The 15,209-nt window shown below is 34.2% G+C and overlaps 1 protein-coding gene across 6 annotated transcripts in view; it reads left to right on the top strand.

The window, feature by feature from the left end:
* PCNX1 (pecanex 1) overlaps positions 1-15,209 on the top strand; it is a 152,613-nt gene that overhangs the window by 88,898 nt on the left and 48,506 nt on the right. For 4 of the 6 annotated variants that reach the window (XM_027572186.2, XM_027572188.2, XM_027572190.2 and 1 more), the window contains 6 exons: positions 759-816; positions 2,543-2,760; positions 6,269-6,422; positions 9,422-9,454; positions 12,239-12,410; positions 12,890-13,000. In XM_027572186.2, the coding sequence (XP_027427987.1) occupies positions 759-816; positions 2,543-2,760; positions 6,269-6,422; positions 9,422-9,454; positions 12,239-12,410; positions 12,890-13,000 (746 nt within the window). The remainder of the gene's footprint in view (positions 1-758; positions 817-2,542; positions 2,761-6,268; positions 6,423-9,421; positions 9,455-12,238; positions 12,411-12,889; positions 13,001-15,209) is intronic. The other 2 variants (XM_027572187.2, XM_027572189.2) reach the window with 1 other exon arrangement.

Here is a 15,209-nt window from a genome sequence, read left to right as displayed (position 1 = left end):
ATCATTTGAATCCTATTTTAGGATTTATGTTTAATAATGGGACACACCTATTTAAATGTTACATCTATGGCAGTTCACTTACTTTTTTAAAGTTTTTAGGGGCCATTTAAAGCACTAGGATCTTGCAGTCACTTAGCTTAACTTGCTGGAGAGATAGAACACTTGCTAAGCTTCTTGAGTCCAGTTTCAGAACTGACCCTGTCAAGAATGAACAAAAATTCAAGTGTTAGGTGATTTCCTAACAGTGGAAACAATAGAAAGATGGAGCAATGGAAACAATTATGTTTAATGTAATTTAAGATAAGAACAATTCCTTACACCATAAACGTGGTAAGGTGTCAAGTTTCAAAAATCTAAACTTGACTGTGGAAGCGGAGTGGTCACATTGTAAGCTGTTAGAGCTTAAATTTGTTGTGGCTGCAGGCAATATGTTAATTGCTTTCTTAAACCCATCTCACAAGAACTTTGTGATAAGAGGTGCTATTATCCTGTGTTACTTAGGTGGACACTGAAGTGTAAAAGGTTGGATAACTTTCCCAAATCTCATTTAGCTGATGAAGAGATTTGAATATAGATACTCTGGCCCAGAGGCTGTATGCTCTTAATCACATCTGTAGGAAAATGCGATTTTGTATTTTGAAGTACTTGGAAAAGTGAAGACAGTGTAAATAATACCACATAATTGTTAAAAGATTTATTTTTCTTTCTATTCCGTGACAAGCTATTTAGTCCCTAAAGTTTTTTTCATTTTATTTTAGTGACACGGATTCTCATGTATCCAGTTCTACCTCAGTTCGATTTTATCCACATGATGTGGTAGGTTTTCCTTTATTTTTATAAAATAATGTACATTCAGATTAAGTAGCGACACAAATCAGAAAAGTTGAGGTTTATAAAATACCAATTTTGTTGAAAACTATGGCACAATCTCCTTTGCTGTTCCATAGTGGCTCTCTTCTTGTTAAGTCCTTTGTTAGGAAATAAATATAAAACACCATGAAGTTTCATAAGCTGTGTATGAATCAGTAATTATACTTTTGAGAATATGTAAAGGTCCATTTACTCACCAATGTCATAATCTGGTTGTGCCATCTTAAAACTTGACTTTGAAAATTATCATTTTGAATATTATATTATCTGTTAACTGTTAAGATACTCATATACCAGTGTGTGTGTGGGAAGCTTAGTGATGATATCGCTGTGTAAAAAATACACCATGTGAGATACAGTGGGGATATTTTAAAAAGATAACACAGCTTTTGCCCTCAAGATGTATTTGTTGAACTTAGAAAATGAAATTCTTTTTTTAAACTTATTTTATTTAGATTCAATTAGTTAACATATAAAATGAAATTCTTATATGGAACACGTAAGAAATACATGCAAATAAATGTAGTGCCAAAGGGGTTAATTATTAGTGGCTTCCTGAAGATGATTAGTTGTGAGCTGGCTTTTAAGACCATCGATGTGAGTTGGCACAGAACAATGGTTTTCAACATTTGGCAATGTCTGAAAACACTTTTACTTGTCACAACTAGGGGAATGTTACTGCTATCTAGTGAATGCGTAGAAGCCAGGGATACTATAAAACGTCCTACAGTGGACAGCAGAACCCCCAAAGAAAGAATTATCTGACTGAAAATACCTGTAGTGCCAAGATTGAGAAACCCTGGCATAGAGGATAAGAAAAAAAGTGTTTGGGGTGGTACTTGTCAATGCTAAGAGATAAAAATGGCTATGTTATTTATAGGAAGCAGATTTTCTTGACTATACCCACATATGTGTTTGAAAAGTAAAGATTGTCTCTGCTTTTTTGCTGGAGTGTATTCCTGGAAACTTCATAGGAAAGCCAAAAATAGGGAAATGATTGTTTTTTTTGTTTGTTTGTTTTCTATGATTGAATGGTATGGAAACACTGGGATAGTGAAATCCTGGCTAGGGCTGTGCTGGATAAGGGAACCTTTAGACTCTTTCAGAGAAAGGGGAAACTGGTGAACTGTTGAGTGGATAAATTAAAGCTAAAAGAAATGTAATGTGGTAATTTCCTTATAGCCTCGGATGAGTAGCCTGCCAAAACAAAAGAAAAAAAGGGGGTGTAAGAGGGATTTTAAAACAACAGTGATAAGAGACTGTAGGAAGAAATGACAGTTGAAGGCATTGAATCCAATTCAGAGGAGCTTAGATTTAACATGGTAATGAGGTTCATAGCTTTGAGAAAAGGCCATAAATTTGGCAGGGAGAAGAGAAGCCACTAATGATTCACAGTACGTGATTTTAATGGATTCACTAGCTGTACAGTCATACAGTGTTAAGATTTCAAACACTTTTCCCAATACATCTTTTCCAAAAGACCTATTGATTAATTTGCTTTAAGTTTACTTCCTATTATCACCTTTTGTAGTTTCTAATGATCATAAAATATCTGTAAGGAGTATAGAGAATTAAGGGGACTTAGATAATCTGCAAGCTGATTGAGTAGCCCTTGAATCATGACTTGATTAAATCAAGATTTTTAAGCCTTTCAGTGCTGACTTTCTTTTAGCTCTCTCTTCCGCAGATTCGATTGAACAGACTATTGACCATCGATACAGATTTGTTGGAGCAACAAGACATTGATCTAAGCCCTGACTTGGCAGCTACTTACGGTCCAACAGAAGAAGCTGCTCAAAAGGTTAAACACTATTATCGCTTTTGGATCTTACCCCAGCTATGGATCGGCATTAACTTTGACAGACTCACACTTTTGGCCCTGTTTGATAGGTGAGAATACAGTGTGATATTAAAGATATGTGCAGATTTTATTTTTAAATTGAAATGTCCCTAATTACCACTTGGTTACCATTTTGGAAAATGTTTTCTATTTTGGTTCTTTTGAGATAAAATTTAAGTTAATAGGGCTCCCAAATATTGACTCTCTTCAATTAAAAACTTTCTTGTGGCAATTTTAATATGTTTATACAAAAAAAATCCTTTTTATCATCAGTAAGAATCATGGAACTATACCTAAAAGCCAGAAAATATGAAGTGTTAATGATCATAAGATTATAGGTAATATGACTCTAAATATGAAAGGTATAAGAGGGAACTTCTGTTCCCTGTTTCGTAGTACTAGTCTTAATAATGAATAGTATTAGTAGTCTATTAAAACTTGGTGCTTCCTGTTGACTGGAGTAACAAAGATTGGATTTACTCCTATCTGAAACAACAAAAAAGAGACAAAATGCATGAACCAGTGGTTTTCAGGACATTGGAGATAAGAAAACAGGACAGTGATTCCTGAGAGATGGGAAACACATTATGTGGGTCCTACAGTTGCCCCAGCTTACTGCCTTGAGATAGTTCCCAGTCTTCCTCGCTGGCTCCTACACAGGGCGGAGGTACTGAAGTGGAGCCCAGCAGACTTCCTGAATTAGATGGAGCTATGAGTCCAGGGACACCCAACACAGAGTATCAGAGAGAGGACTGCTATTCACAGAGAACCTCAGAGTTCCGCAGCGGGTCTCCACAACTCTTCCACAGAGTACAGATTAGTGAATGTATGTGAAGAAACTACCTGAGGCCGGGGTAAAATCATGTGAAAGAAATAGATGGGCAGGACCTGACACACAGGGATAGGAATAACGCCTATTCCCAGCTGTCTGATTGAAGAAACTCATAATTCATATATTATGGTGCATTATGTTGAGTACTCAGGAAAGTCTTGCCTTAAAAGTGGGGAATAGTTAGCCCTAACATGGGCACTGCTCCAGATCCAACAAACAAGTTATAAAAGCAAGACCTAAAATGATCAAACTGTTTCCAAGTAGCATAACAAATTTTAAGAAGATTTATAGAAATCTGAAAATTGTCACCACCTAAAGATTTTGACAGTGGCATCCAATCAAAGGATTCGCAATGACATCCAACCAAAGATTACCAAACATGCAAAGAAGCAGTAAAACATGATTTATGAGGGAAATAATCAAAACCAACCTGTAATTGTCACAGATGTTAGAATTAGCTGTCAAAGACATTAAAACAAGTATAACTGTACTCTATATGTTAAAAAAGTAGAGACATGAAAGATATTTTAATTTATTTATTTCAGAGAGCAAGAGAGAGAGTGCAAGTGGGGGGAGGGGCAGCTCAATTAAATTAATAAACCTTTAGACAGGCTGATTAGGGGGAAAAAAAAGAAAAGATACAAATTGCTTATAACAGGAATGAGATAGGATATCACTACAGATTGTACTGGTGTTAAGTGGATAATAGGATATTATGATCAGCTGTATGTACATAAATTTGACAATGGACAAATTTCTTTTTATTTTATTTTTTTTTTTAAAGATTTTATTTTTTTATTTGAGAGAGAATGAGATAGAGAGCACGAGAGGGAAGAGGGTCAGAGGGAGAAGCAGACTCCCTGCTGAGCAGGGAGCCCGATGCGGGACTCGATCCCGGGACTCCAGGATCATGACCTGAGCCGAAGGCAGTCGCTTAAGGCAGTCGCTTAACCGACTGAGCCACCCAGGCGCCCCGACAATGGACAAATTTCTTGAAAGATAGAAATCATCATAGTTCATTCTGAAAGATACATTACCTTAATGGTACTATATCTATTAAATAAATGGAAATTGTAGTTAAACACCTGTCTGTAAAGAAAACTCCAAGCCTAAATGGCATCAAAATAATATCCCAAATCAGTTAAGTAGAGAAATGGTAGGCTTTTCAACAAATGGTCTTGGGACCATTGGATTTTCATATGGAAAAAAAAAAACTTTTATACTTATATTGCACCGTTTATAAAATTATGAAAATTAACTCAAAATGGATCATAGGTCTAAATGTAAAATCTAAAGCAATAAAATTCCTAGAACAAAACAAAACATAGTAGAACATTTTTGTGACCTTGGGTTAGGCAAAATTTTGTAGATGTGATACCAAAAACAACAAATGAAATTGATATACTGAATTCATCAAAATTAAAAACTAACAAAAGCCTAAGGAGAGCATACATTCAGTGATGAGAACTACAGACAGTATGTAATATGGCAGAACTGCCGAGGATCATGGAAACAATCTGGACTTCTCCAACTGCCATAGAAAAACAAATGAGAATACCAGTTACTGATTTGAAAGTACTGTTGACTTGTTTTCGTCTGAGAGGACTATAAAATGAACTAGTACAGAAATGTTTGTGAATTTTCTTAGGCCAATTGATGATTGTAAACAGGGCATTGACTTAAAAAAAGTTAATAAAAAATTTTATGGTTATAAAAATAATTCTTTACCTATTCTAGAAAATTTAAATATGTATAGGAAGATTTTAAGACAAGAAGGGGCCAACCATAATTCTACCCAGAGAGAACCGGTATTAGTAGTATCATTTTGATATATTGTCTTTTTTAACCCATATGTATATGCTTTTAAATAACAACTTGTATCTTCCTATACATAGTTTTATGTCCTGCTTTCTTTGTATAGCAAATATACTGAGTATGTTCCCATGTCGGTAAATATTTTTTAAAAACAAGACTTTTAGCAAGTATCTAACATTTTATGAATAAAATTTCCCCAACAAGTAATGAGATAGATTCTTATTTTTTGGTATGACATATAAAAATCATCTTCATTGCTGTATGTAATATCTGGGTCATCATATTGTTTAATCAGTTTAATGAAATATAGAACTGTCTCAGCAGCTTTGATAGAGGCAACATTGATGGTTTTTATTACTGCCTTCATTTTCAATATATGTAATAGCCTGTATTTAAGTAATTCTAGTAAATTAGTTTTGAGATTATTTCAGGTGATTTCAAGATGTGGAAAATGAAATCACTTGGTATCAAAATTTGGTTACAAACTTTGTCATATAAAATAACTTTCCATTTTGATTTTCTAGAAATTGAGGTTTTGTTTTTTAAACGTGTTTCTTTGCATATCTCCTTTTATTTGCTATTCAAGTTGGTTAGTTATTCAGCAACAAATGTTACAGAAAAGCAGATGTTAAAGAAGAGTAAACTTTTGAAATAGAAATTAAAACTAATATATTATGTCTTGTAATTAGAACTTCAGTTACTATAGCATGCTTTATCTGCACATAAGGTTTTGTGTTAATTTTCCATATAAACTGGTTTTTTTATCAGTATCCTCCAAAACCTTATTCAAAACCAGTACCAAAAAAGCATGTCAGCAAGCATAGTATGAACTTCTTCATGATGCCTTCCCTTTTTTCACTCTAATTTCTTATATTGATGATATACTTACTCATAAATTTTTCTGTCTACAGAAATCGTGAGATTCTGGAAAATGTGTTAGCTGTCATCCTGGCTATTCTTGTGGCTTTTTTGGGATCTATTCTTCTCATACAAGGCTTCTTCAGAGATATCTGGGTCTTCCAGTTCTGCCTAGTGATAGCCAGCTGTCAATACTCACTACTTAAGGTACCAGCATCTCTCTTCTTTTCAGACTAGGGAATAATATTTGTGTTAAAAGGCAGAGGTTTTGTATCATTCATTGCATTATAGTAAGATGTTAATTTTTAGATTTATTTTCCCTAGATGTTTACATTAGATTGGATAGGGAACAAAAGGGACATATAAACTTTAAAAAATCATGGTATGTAAATGAAGCTTCCTAAGAACTATTTTGGGGGGGCTGGTATTAAAAGAAAATATCTGAAAAAAAAATATCTGGGCATTTGTTAAAAATGAGAATTAACATTCTTGAAATTCATTTTAAAAATATGAACATCAGCTCTCCCACTCCCATATTTTAAGCCTTCTATTCTGTAGATTAAATTTATTAAAATCCATCATTGTTTGGATATAGTAATGTCAAGACTAGTATATATATTCTTTGGGACACTGAAAGCAGAAGATTGGTATCCCTTTGCTATTTAAATAGTAGCTCTGAAATGCCAGATGTTACTAATTTTAATCTTTCTAAAAATGGAAAAAATCACATACCTCATTTTTCACCTTCCATGCAAAATCAGTACGGACTGTTGATTTGGACTGTTTCCTTTTCTTCTGAGCTAGTAAAACTCTTGCTTGTATTGGTTATCTGCCCACTGTATACTAAAACATGCAGAACTCTCCCCAGCCTGAATGGTTATCTGCCCAGTGTATACTAACATGCAGAACTCTCCCCAGCCTGAATGGTTATCTGCCCAGTGTATACTAAGATGCAGAACTCTCCCCAACCTGAATGGTTATCTGCCCAGTGTATACTAAGATGCAGAACTCTCCCCAACCTGAATGGTTATCTGCCCAGTGTATACTAACATGCAGAACTCTCCCCATCCTGAATGGTTATCTGCCCAGTGTATACTAACATGCAGAACTCTCCCCATCCTGAATGGTTATCTGCCCAGTGTATACTAACATGCAGAACTCTCCCCAACTTGAATGGTTATCTGCCCAGTGTATACTAACATGCAGAACTCTCCCCAACTTGAATGGTTATCTGCCCAGTGTATACTAACATGCAGAACTCTCCCCATCCTGAAAACTGTTTGGTTCTGTTTATACTCTTTGCTGTCCTTTCTCTCTTTATAGATAGACATCCAGAAAAACCACTTGTGTCAACTCCATTTCTTTCCATTTCTTCAAGACTCATCCATACTTTTTACCTCATTTGCAGTACTGAAACTACAGTCTTTTTGGGCTAATAAGCTCTAATTGCCAGATCTATGTCCTTTTTTATTCTTCTTTGTGAGTGCTGTATCATTTAGTACCTATGAATACTGTCTTCTATTTTTATATTATCCTTATTTTGATCTGTGACTTTATGCTACCCTGATGATTATCCTAACTTTTCAGATAACTTGAATTTCCTTTGTTGCCTCTTTGGTCTTTGGACTACTTCTTAGTTTATAAGAATTTTAGGATTTTATCTGGCCCTCTTTTCAGCTTGCAACTCCTTGCCAGTGAAGTCACCTTCTTTTATTACTTCATTTGTTGTCCCCATGTATGAATCATGTCCAGATTTATATCTCAAAGTCTTCATCATTCTCACAAGCTTTAGTCCTATATACCTAACAGGCAGTTTGGCACATTTTAAAAATACCGTATCATCATCTTCTGATAAATATTTTTCTTTCCCAGTTCCTTTGCTTTTGACAGTGGTATACTGACTGAAAATCCTAAAGCCTCTCTGTTCCTTACTTCTCGACCCCTAATAACAAGTAACCAGGTCCCTTTGATTAAATTTGGTGATTCTCTGTCAAAATTTCTGGCCTTTATTCTTTCTATTCCAACCACTATAATCCATCTCTTTATTGCCTTAAACTACTTAAATTCATTCCTTTGCTTCAGTGTCTCTTGTCCTGTTAACTTTGTCCACTATTTTCAGGTTAATCTGGTTAGATGTGGAAAGATAAAAGATGACTGAGATTTAAAATTTTTTTTAGATTTAAAAAATCTAGTTGAGGGATGCCTGGGTGGCTCAGACGGTTAAGCATCGGCCTTCAGCTTAGGATCGGGTCCTGCATCAGGCTTCTTGCTCGGCAAGGAGCCTGCTTCTCCCTCTGCCTGCCGCTCCCCATGCTTGTGTGCTCGCTCTCTCTCTAATAAATAAACTCTTTAAAAAAAATAAAAAAAAAATAAATCTAGTTGACTAGAAGAATGGTAATAACCATAAACAGAAGTAAGAAAGACTGGACCAGAAGCTTTTAGAGGCCAGATGTTGCAATTGAGTTTAGAGCTTACCTGGTCTCATATCCAGTCAAGGGCCACATGCCAGACTTGCTGAGCTTGGTCCATCCTAACTGCCTGTTAGGTATATAGGACTAAGGTTCATAGAGTTGTAGGGTGGTGATAGACCATCCTAATGAAATTGTTTGGACTGCTGTTAGAAATGAACTGGAACTTGGGAGAAAAGTTATGATTTGGGAAGTGGCTGCAAAACACCTTTTGAACATTTTTCAGGGAAGTTGATAAAATCTCTTATAGGGAAACAGCTTAACTTGATGATTTTGATGTGAAAATACAGAGAATAGATTTAATACAAATACTATTGAATTGTTTAGTAGGCTTGAAATTTGTGGGCTGAACTAGAATTCTTCTTATAAACTAACCCATATTTTGTGCATTTCCTGAATGGAGTGGAATCATATAAGAAAGCATTCTACCTTAATTATATGTAATAATGAGCCAAGGAGTAAGATGGACTATCTACCATATGCCATTTCAGAAGTGTAAGCTATTTGTAAAGTTTTAATTAACCATAATTAATAAGAGTCAGGAAAGATTTGAGATCTCTTTGATATCACAGTGACACCAGTATCTGGAATTTCATCTTCTCTTATTTTAACAGACTTAATGTAGGTCATTTCTTAGCTGTGGAATATTTTACTTGAAATTATTTCAGGCATTTTGAAAGTTGCTTATAAAGTTACGAGGACCTCAGTAGTGTAATCTATCTTTTGTTTCATTTTTAGAGTGTTCAACCAGATTCTTCTTCTCCCAGACATGTAAGTCACTCTGATATGCCTGTAACTTATAATTCCCTAACATTCATCAAAACCTTCTTTTGGTCATATGTCAGATTGAATTAAGATTTATGTTATTATTTTCTCATCTAAGTTTTGACGCTCTACTAGAAAGATGATTTATTAGCATGAAATAAAATGATATAATTGTGGACTCTAAATCTCAGTTGAAAATAAGCATAATTCATTTTTTGACAGCCTGTTTTAGGAGGTTATCAAGTAGACATAGTTCGTATAAACTCATAGTTACTTAATAACTTGTATTTAATAAAGTTTGAAGAATAAATCATGAATAAGTACTGAAAAATAGAATTTTGAAGTAGGGGGAACTGTACATTATTTTGCTTAGGTAATCATTAAGAGCAAGAATAAAGAAATAATAAATTGATCTGGTGTTTAGACCTGTGGACCCTAAGGAGATTAAAAACCTTATTATTCACTTTGTGACTTTGGAAGAGTATTAGCTGCTAAACAGTATTTTTGTGAAGTATGGTCCAATTTTAGAACCCACCATAGAGTATTTAATAGAAAAACCAAAGGGTGGGGCGCCTGGGTGGCTCAGTCGGTTAAGTGTCTGCCTTCGGCTTGGGTCATGATCTCAGGGTCCTGGGATCGAGCCCTGCATCGGGCTCCCTGCTCAGCGGGGAGCCCGCTTCTCCCTCTCCTCCTCACATGTGCTGTCACTCTCTCTGTCTCTCTCAAATAAATAATTAAAATCTTAAAAAAAAAAAAAAGACCAAAGGGCATTCTCTTTAAAATAGTTCAAAAACAGACTCTAAGAACAGTTTGTGATGATGCCTTCTTTCTTGAATATAATTATTATTTTTACGCTTACACTGGAATACTTAATAGTGAGTGTAGATGAGCAAAACAGAACAAGGAAGCAAATTATTTTCTTTCAACTGATTGTTTAATATTTTGTAAGAATGCTTTTGAAGTGTATGATAGATGGGAGCATTGCTTTTAACTTCAAATTTTGACATAATTTGAAATTTAGGGAAAAGTTGCAAGGCTTGTGCAAAGAATTCTTGATGCCATTCACCGGCTCCCTGTACGAACATATGCCATATTTGCTTATTCCCTTTCTGGTTTTTCTCCACCACCCTGTCCCGCTCCTTCCAGCCTACACACACTTCCCTGGGAGTGGATTGTAGACACAGTGCCCCTGTACCTCTAAAGATTCCCATGTATTTTCCTAGAAACAAAGGTATTCCTTTACATGATTAATTTCAATATAATTATTAAAATCAGGACACTGAACATTGCTAGAATACTATTTTGTAATCTACAGATCTTACTCAGGCATTTCCTGTTGACTCAGTTGGCAGAGAAAATCCCTGATTATGTGTTTGTTGTTTTTAGCCTCTAATCTAGAGCAGTTCTTCCGTATATATTTGTCTTTCACGATATTGACCCTTTTGGTAGGTACATGCCATTTACTTTGTAGACCATCCCTTAATTTGAGTTTGTCTGATGTTTCTTCTTGATTAGATACAGGACATGCTTTTTTGGAAGGAAAATTATGAAAGTGATGTGTTGTTCTCAGCGTGTCATTTCAGGAAGCACATGATGTTGATTTATCCTTTTACTGGTGATGTTAACTTTCATCTTTTGGCTAAGGGTAGTCTCTGCAAGGTTTTTCAAACTCCTCAGTATTAACAGTTGGGGCTGGATAATTCTTTGTTGAGAATCCATGGGAGGGAGCGGTGCTGTCCTGTACATTTTTGGTTGTTTAGCATTACCTCTGACCTCTACCCACTAGATGTCAGTAGCACACTCCCCAATTGTGACAACCAGAATGTCTTCTGACATTGCCAAATATCCTCTAGGGGGCAAAATTACCTCCCCTCCCTTGAGAACCACTAATTATTGTAATGTTACTGTTTTTCTTCTTAGAGTTAATAAGTGTTGCATAGGGAGATAGTTGGGGATTTCATATATGTCCCTTTGCCCCAAAAACTTCCACCTACTACTTGTTTTCAGTAAAAATCTATTGATATTTCTTGCCTGAATCAGTTATGATTTGATGGTTGCCACATAGTAATTTTCTAATTCCATCATTCCTTCCAATTTATTAGTTGACTTTTTACTGTAAGGAAGAACTCTTCCTTCTGTGTTTACTTATTTGTATTGGTTTGGATTCATATTTTATTCAGTGGACTATAACATTACTAACATTTATTTGCATGCACACATTATCCTGATTTGGCCATTGGGGCCCACCAAGCTGCCCTCTCTGTCCTTTTGACATATCCTTATCAGTCTTTAAGTACTTCCTTCCTTTTCACAATAATATGTTCCAGGCTCATCTATATATACTTTCCCTACCCTAGCCCAAAACCAGCCTTTTCTCTGTGAAGGCCTGGGTTTTTTTAGTCAGTAGTGTTATTTATAAACTAAGATCTTGATGCTAGTAATCTTTATTACTAGAATGTCATTATTTCTAGGTCCTCTCAATGGTTAAAGCTAGGAAATATATTTATGTATATACGTATGTGCATGTATACATGTATACACACATCTTATATCGATTTATATGTGTATTAAAAATAAGTTCGTATTGATACCTCTAATATTTCAGTCCAGTATCACAGGGTTCATTCTATTCTTCTTCCTTCTCATATTTGTAATTTCTTTCTGCCACAGTCAGAAACTTGGCTTCCTATGGATACATTTTGAATCCTTAGAATATAAGCTATCAAAGATCTCAATAGCTAGTTGTGAGTCTTAAAATCAACTAACTTTTTTTTTAATATCATTTTTCAGGGCCATAATCGTATCATTGCCTACAGTAGACCAGTTTATTTCTGTTTATGTTGTGGTCTTATTTGGCTCTTGGATTATGGTAGCAGAAACCTTACTACAACCAAGTTCAAATTATATGGAATAACTTTCACTAATCCACTGGTGTTTATATCAGCCAGGGATTTAGTTATAGGTGAGTGATCTTTAAAGTATTTCAGATCTTAACATTAATTTATTTGTACACAAATAGTTCCCTGATAAATAGATCAATTATATAGTTAAAAAATGGTTTTAGTAGGCTTACTTTGCTGTTTATTGTAATCCTCTCGGTGAGGAACAAAACTATAGGGCTATTATGAATGAAACAAGTTAATGATGAATACATATAACAGAATTCTTCTGTCTTGAAACAGATGCGATGGAAGTTTTCCTTTGGATTCTGTATCTCAGATAACTATTATATAAAATGGTTGAAATAATTTTAAAAGCCGTTCTTTATCGTTGAAAAAATAATACCCAAGCAGTTACATGGAAATAATTTAAAATGATTTTTTTAATTGCTTAGTAGTTTATATTCATTTTGGATTTTTTTTTATCATTTATGATCTTAAAATGAACAAAAGGATGGATGTTGTATAAATGTTTTTAATATGCTTTTCTTTTCTTCTGTAGTGTTTACCCTCTGTTTCCCAATAGTATTTTTCATTGGTCTCCTGCCTCAGGTGAATACATTTGTAATGTACCTTTGTGAGCAATTGGATATTCATATCTTCGGTGGTAATGGTGAGTAGTTCCTTTTAAAAATGACAGATTATAGTATTTTACAGATCATTAGGTAATGAAGTAACATTAAAATACCTTTCCAGTTTTCATTTTAGAATTGAAATTAGAAAAAGGAAATTATTTAATAATTAAAGACTGAGCAGGAATTACTTTGTAGATAGAAAGAAGTAGTCAAGTCTGCCACTTTATTGAAAGATCCAGGAATAATGGAGTTACTTTATAAGAAATGATGAAGTACTATTGTCTAAAACTGAAAGTTGTAGTGAGTTTAGATGGAATTTATATAGACTTATGAAATATTTATAAAAGGTTATCTGTCCCAAATAGATTGACCCCTGATACATGACATTATATTTGAATTTTGAACTAGTATATGTTTTTGGTATATCTCTGAATATGGTTTCAGAGCTTTGTTATTTCTTTACAATGGAAACACCAAAACCAAATGCTTTTAGTAAAAGCATTTTCCTAGATAAGATTTTTAGAAGTATCTCTCTGTTTGGAGTAGAATATGTGGATATGAATTGATATATTTAGAAATTTATTCCCCTCTCACATGTATATTTTACTTTGAAAATGAGAACGATCATACCAGAATTACTCTGAAATAGATAATGGTTTGCAGAACTTGAAATTAATTTTATGGATAGACACTGTGGTTAAAATACATTGTTGTTTAATTTAACCATTTAAAATTTTACTTGAAAGTTGAGTGTATAACTAGAGAAAAAACATAAAAGGAAAAGAAATTACTATAACTTTTGTGGTCCATTTCTCTTCATACTTCACGTTTGTAGTCCACATCTTCCAAGCATATGCATTGAAATCATCTCTGTTGATAAAATGTTGTTATTGTGGCTTAAATTTTAAATAGAAACTAATCTCTTCCTTTGTTGCTGCTATGAATCTAGGGCATTTTTAATGGTTTGAAAAATTTTTGAAGGGGTGTGAATGAAGACTAGGCTGGTCTTCAGCATAGCTTAATGGGTAGAAGACTGTTTCAGTATTTAGGGTCTGGAGGGTGCTTAGGGTAGGTAATTTATAATAGTGGGCTTCATCATATTGTTACAAACTTGTGCAAGGTGTTAGTTTTTTAATATCTCCTAAAGAAGATTTTTTCCAGTAGGTTTTTTTTTTATGGTTTTCATATAAAATTACCATGAACAAAATCTGTTATTCATATTTTTAAAAAATAAAGGAGAGCTATCTTAGCCATTGCCTGTCCTTATTATTAGTAATCCCATTGAATCTATTTTTTTCCACTTGTAAGAATAGAATTTTTAAGATTTTTTTTACCTTTTATTGAAGTATAGTTCTTTGATGTTGACATACAATATTATATTAGTTTCAGGTATATGACATAGTAATTTAATAATTTTATACATTAAAAAATGCTTGCCCCTGTAAGTGTAGTTATCATCTGTCACTCTACAAAGTTATTACGATATTATTGACTGTATTCCCTATGCTATACTTTTCATTCTGTGATTCATTTATTTTATAACTGGAAGTTTGTCTCTTTATCCCTTTCACCTATTTTGCCCAGCCCCCCGGTTTGGCAACCACCAGTTTGTTATATGTTCGTGAGTCTGTTTCTGTTTTTGTTTTTTGTTTGTTTTGTTTTTTAGATTCTACATGTGAGTGAAATCATATGGTATTTGTCTTTTTTTGCCTGACCTATTTCACTTAGGATAATGCCCTGTAGGTCCATCCATGCTGTTGTAGCAAATGGCAATATTTCATTCTTGTTTGTCTGTTGATGGACACTTACCTTGCTTCCATATCTTGACTATTGTAAATAATGCTGCAATAAACATAGGAGTGAATGTATCTTTTCTAGTTAGTGTTTTCGTTATTTTTGGGAAAATACCCAGAAATGGAATTAACTGGATCATCTGGTAGTTCCATTTTTAATTTTTTGAAGAACTTCCATACTGTTTTCTTTAGAGGGTGCACCAGTACATTCCCATCAACAGTTGCATGAGTGTTCCCTTTTCTCCACATCTCGCCAACACTTGTTATTTCTTGTCTTTTTCATGCTAGCCACTATGGTATAAGCTGATACCTGACTGTGGTTTTGATTTGCATTGATGATCAGTGATGTTGAATGTCTTTTCATGTGTCTGTTGACCATCTATATATCTTTAGAAAAGTGTTCGGGTCTTCTGTACATTTTAATCTGATTACTTACGGTTTTTGCCCAAGTTGA

This window comes from Zalophus californianus, chromosome 6 (assembly GCF_009762305.2).
Source record: "Zalophus californianus isolate mZalCal1 chromosome 6, mZalCal1.pri.v2, whole genome shotgun sequence".
Classification (NCBI taxonomy): Eukaryota; Metazoa; Chordata; class Mammalia; order Carnivora; family Otariidae; genus Zalophus; species Zalophus californianus.
This window is presented reverse-complemented; position numbering and strand designations above follow the sequence as displayed.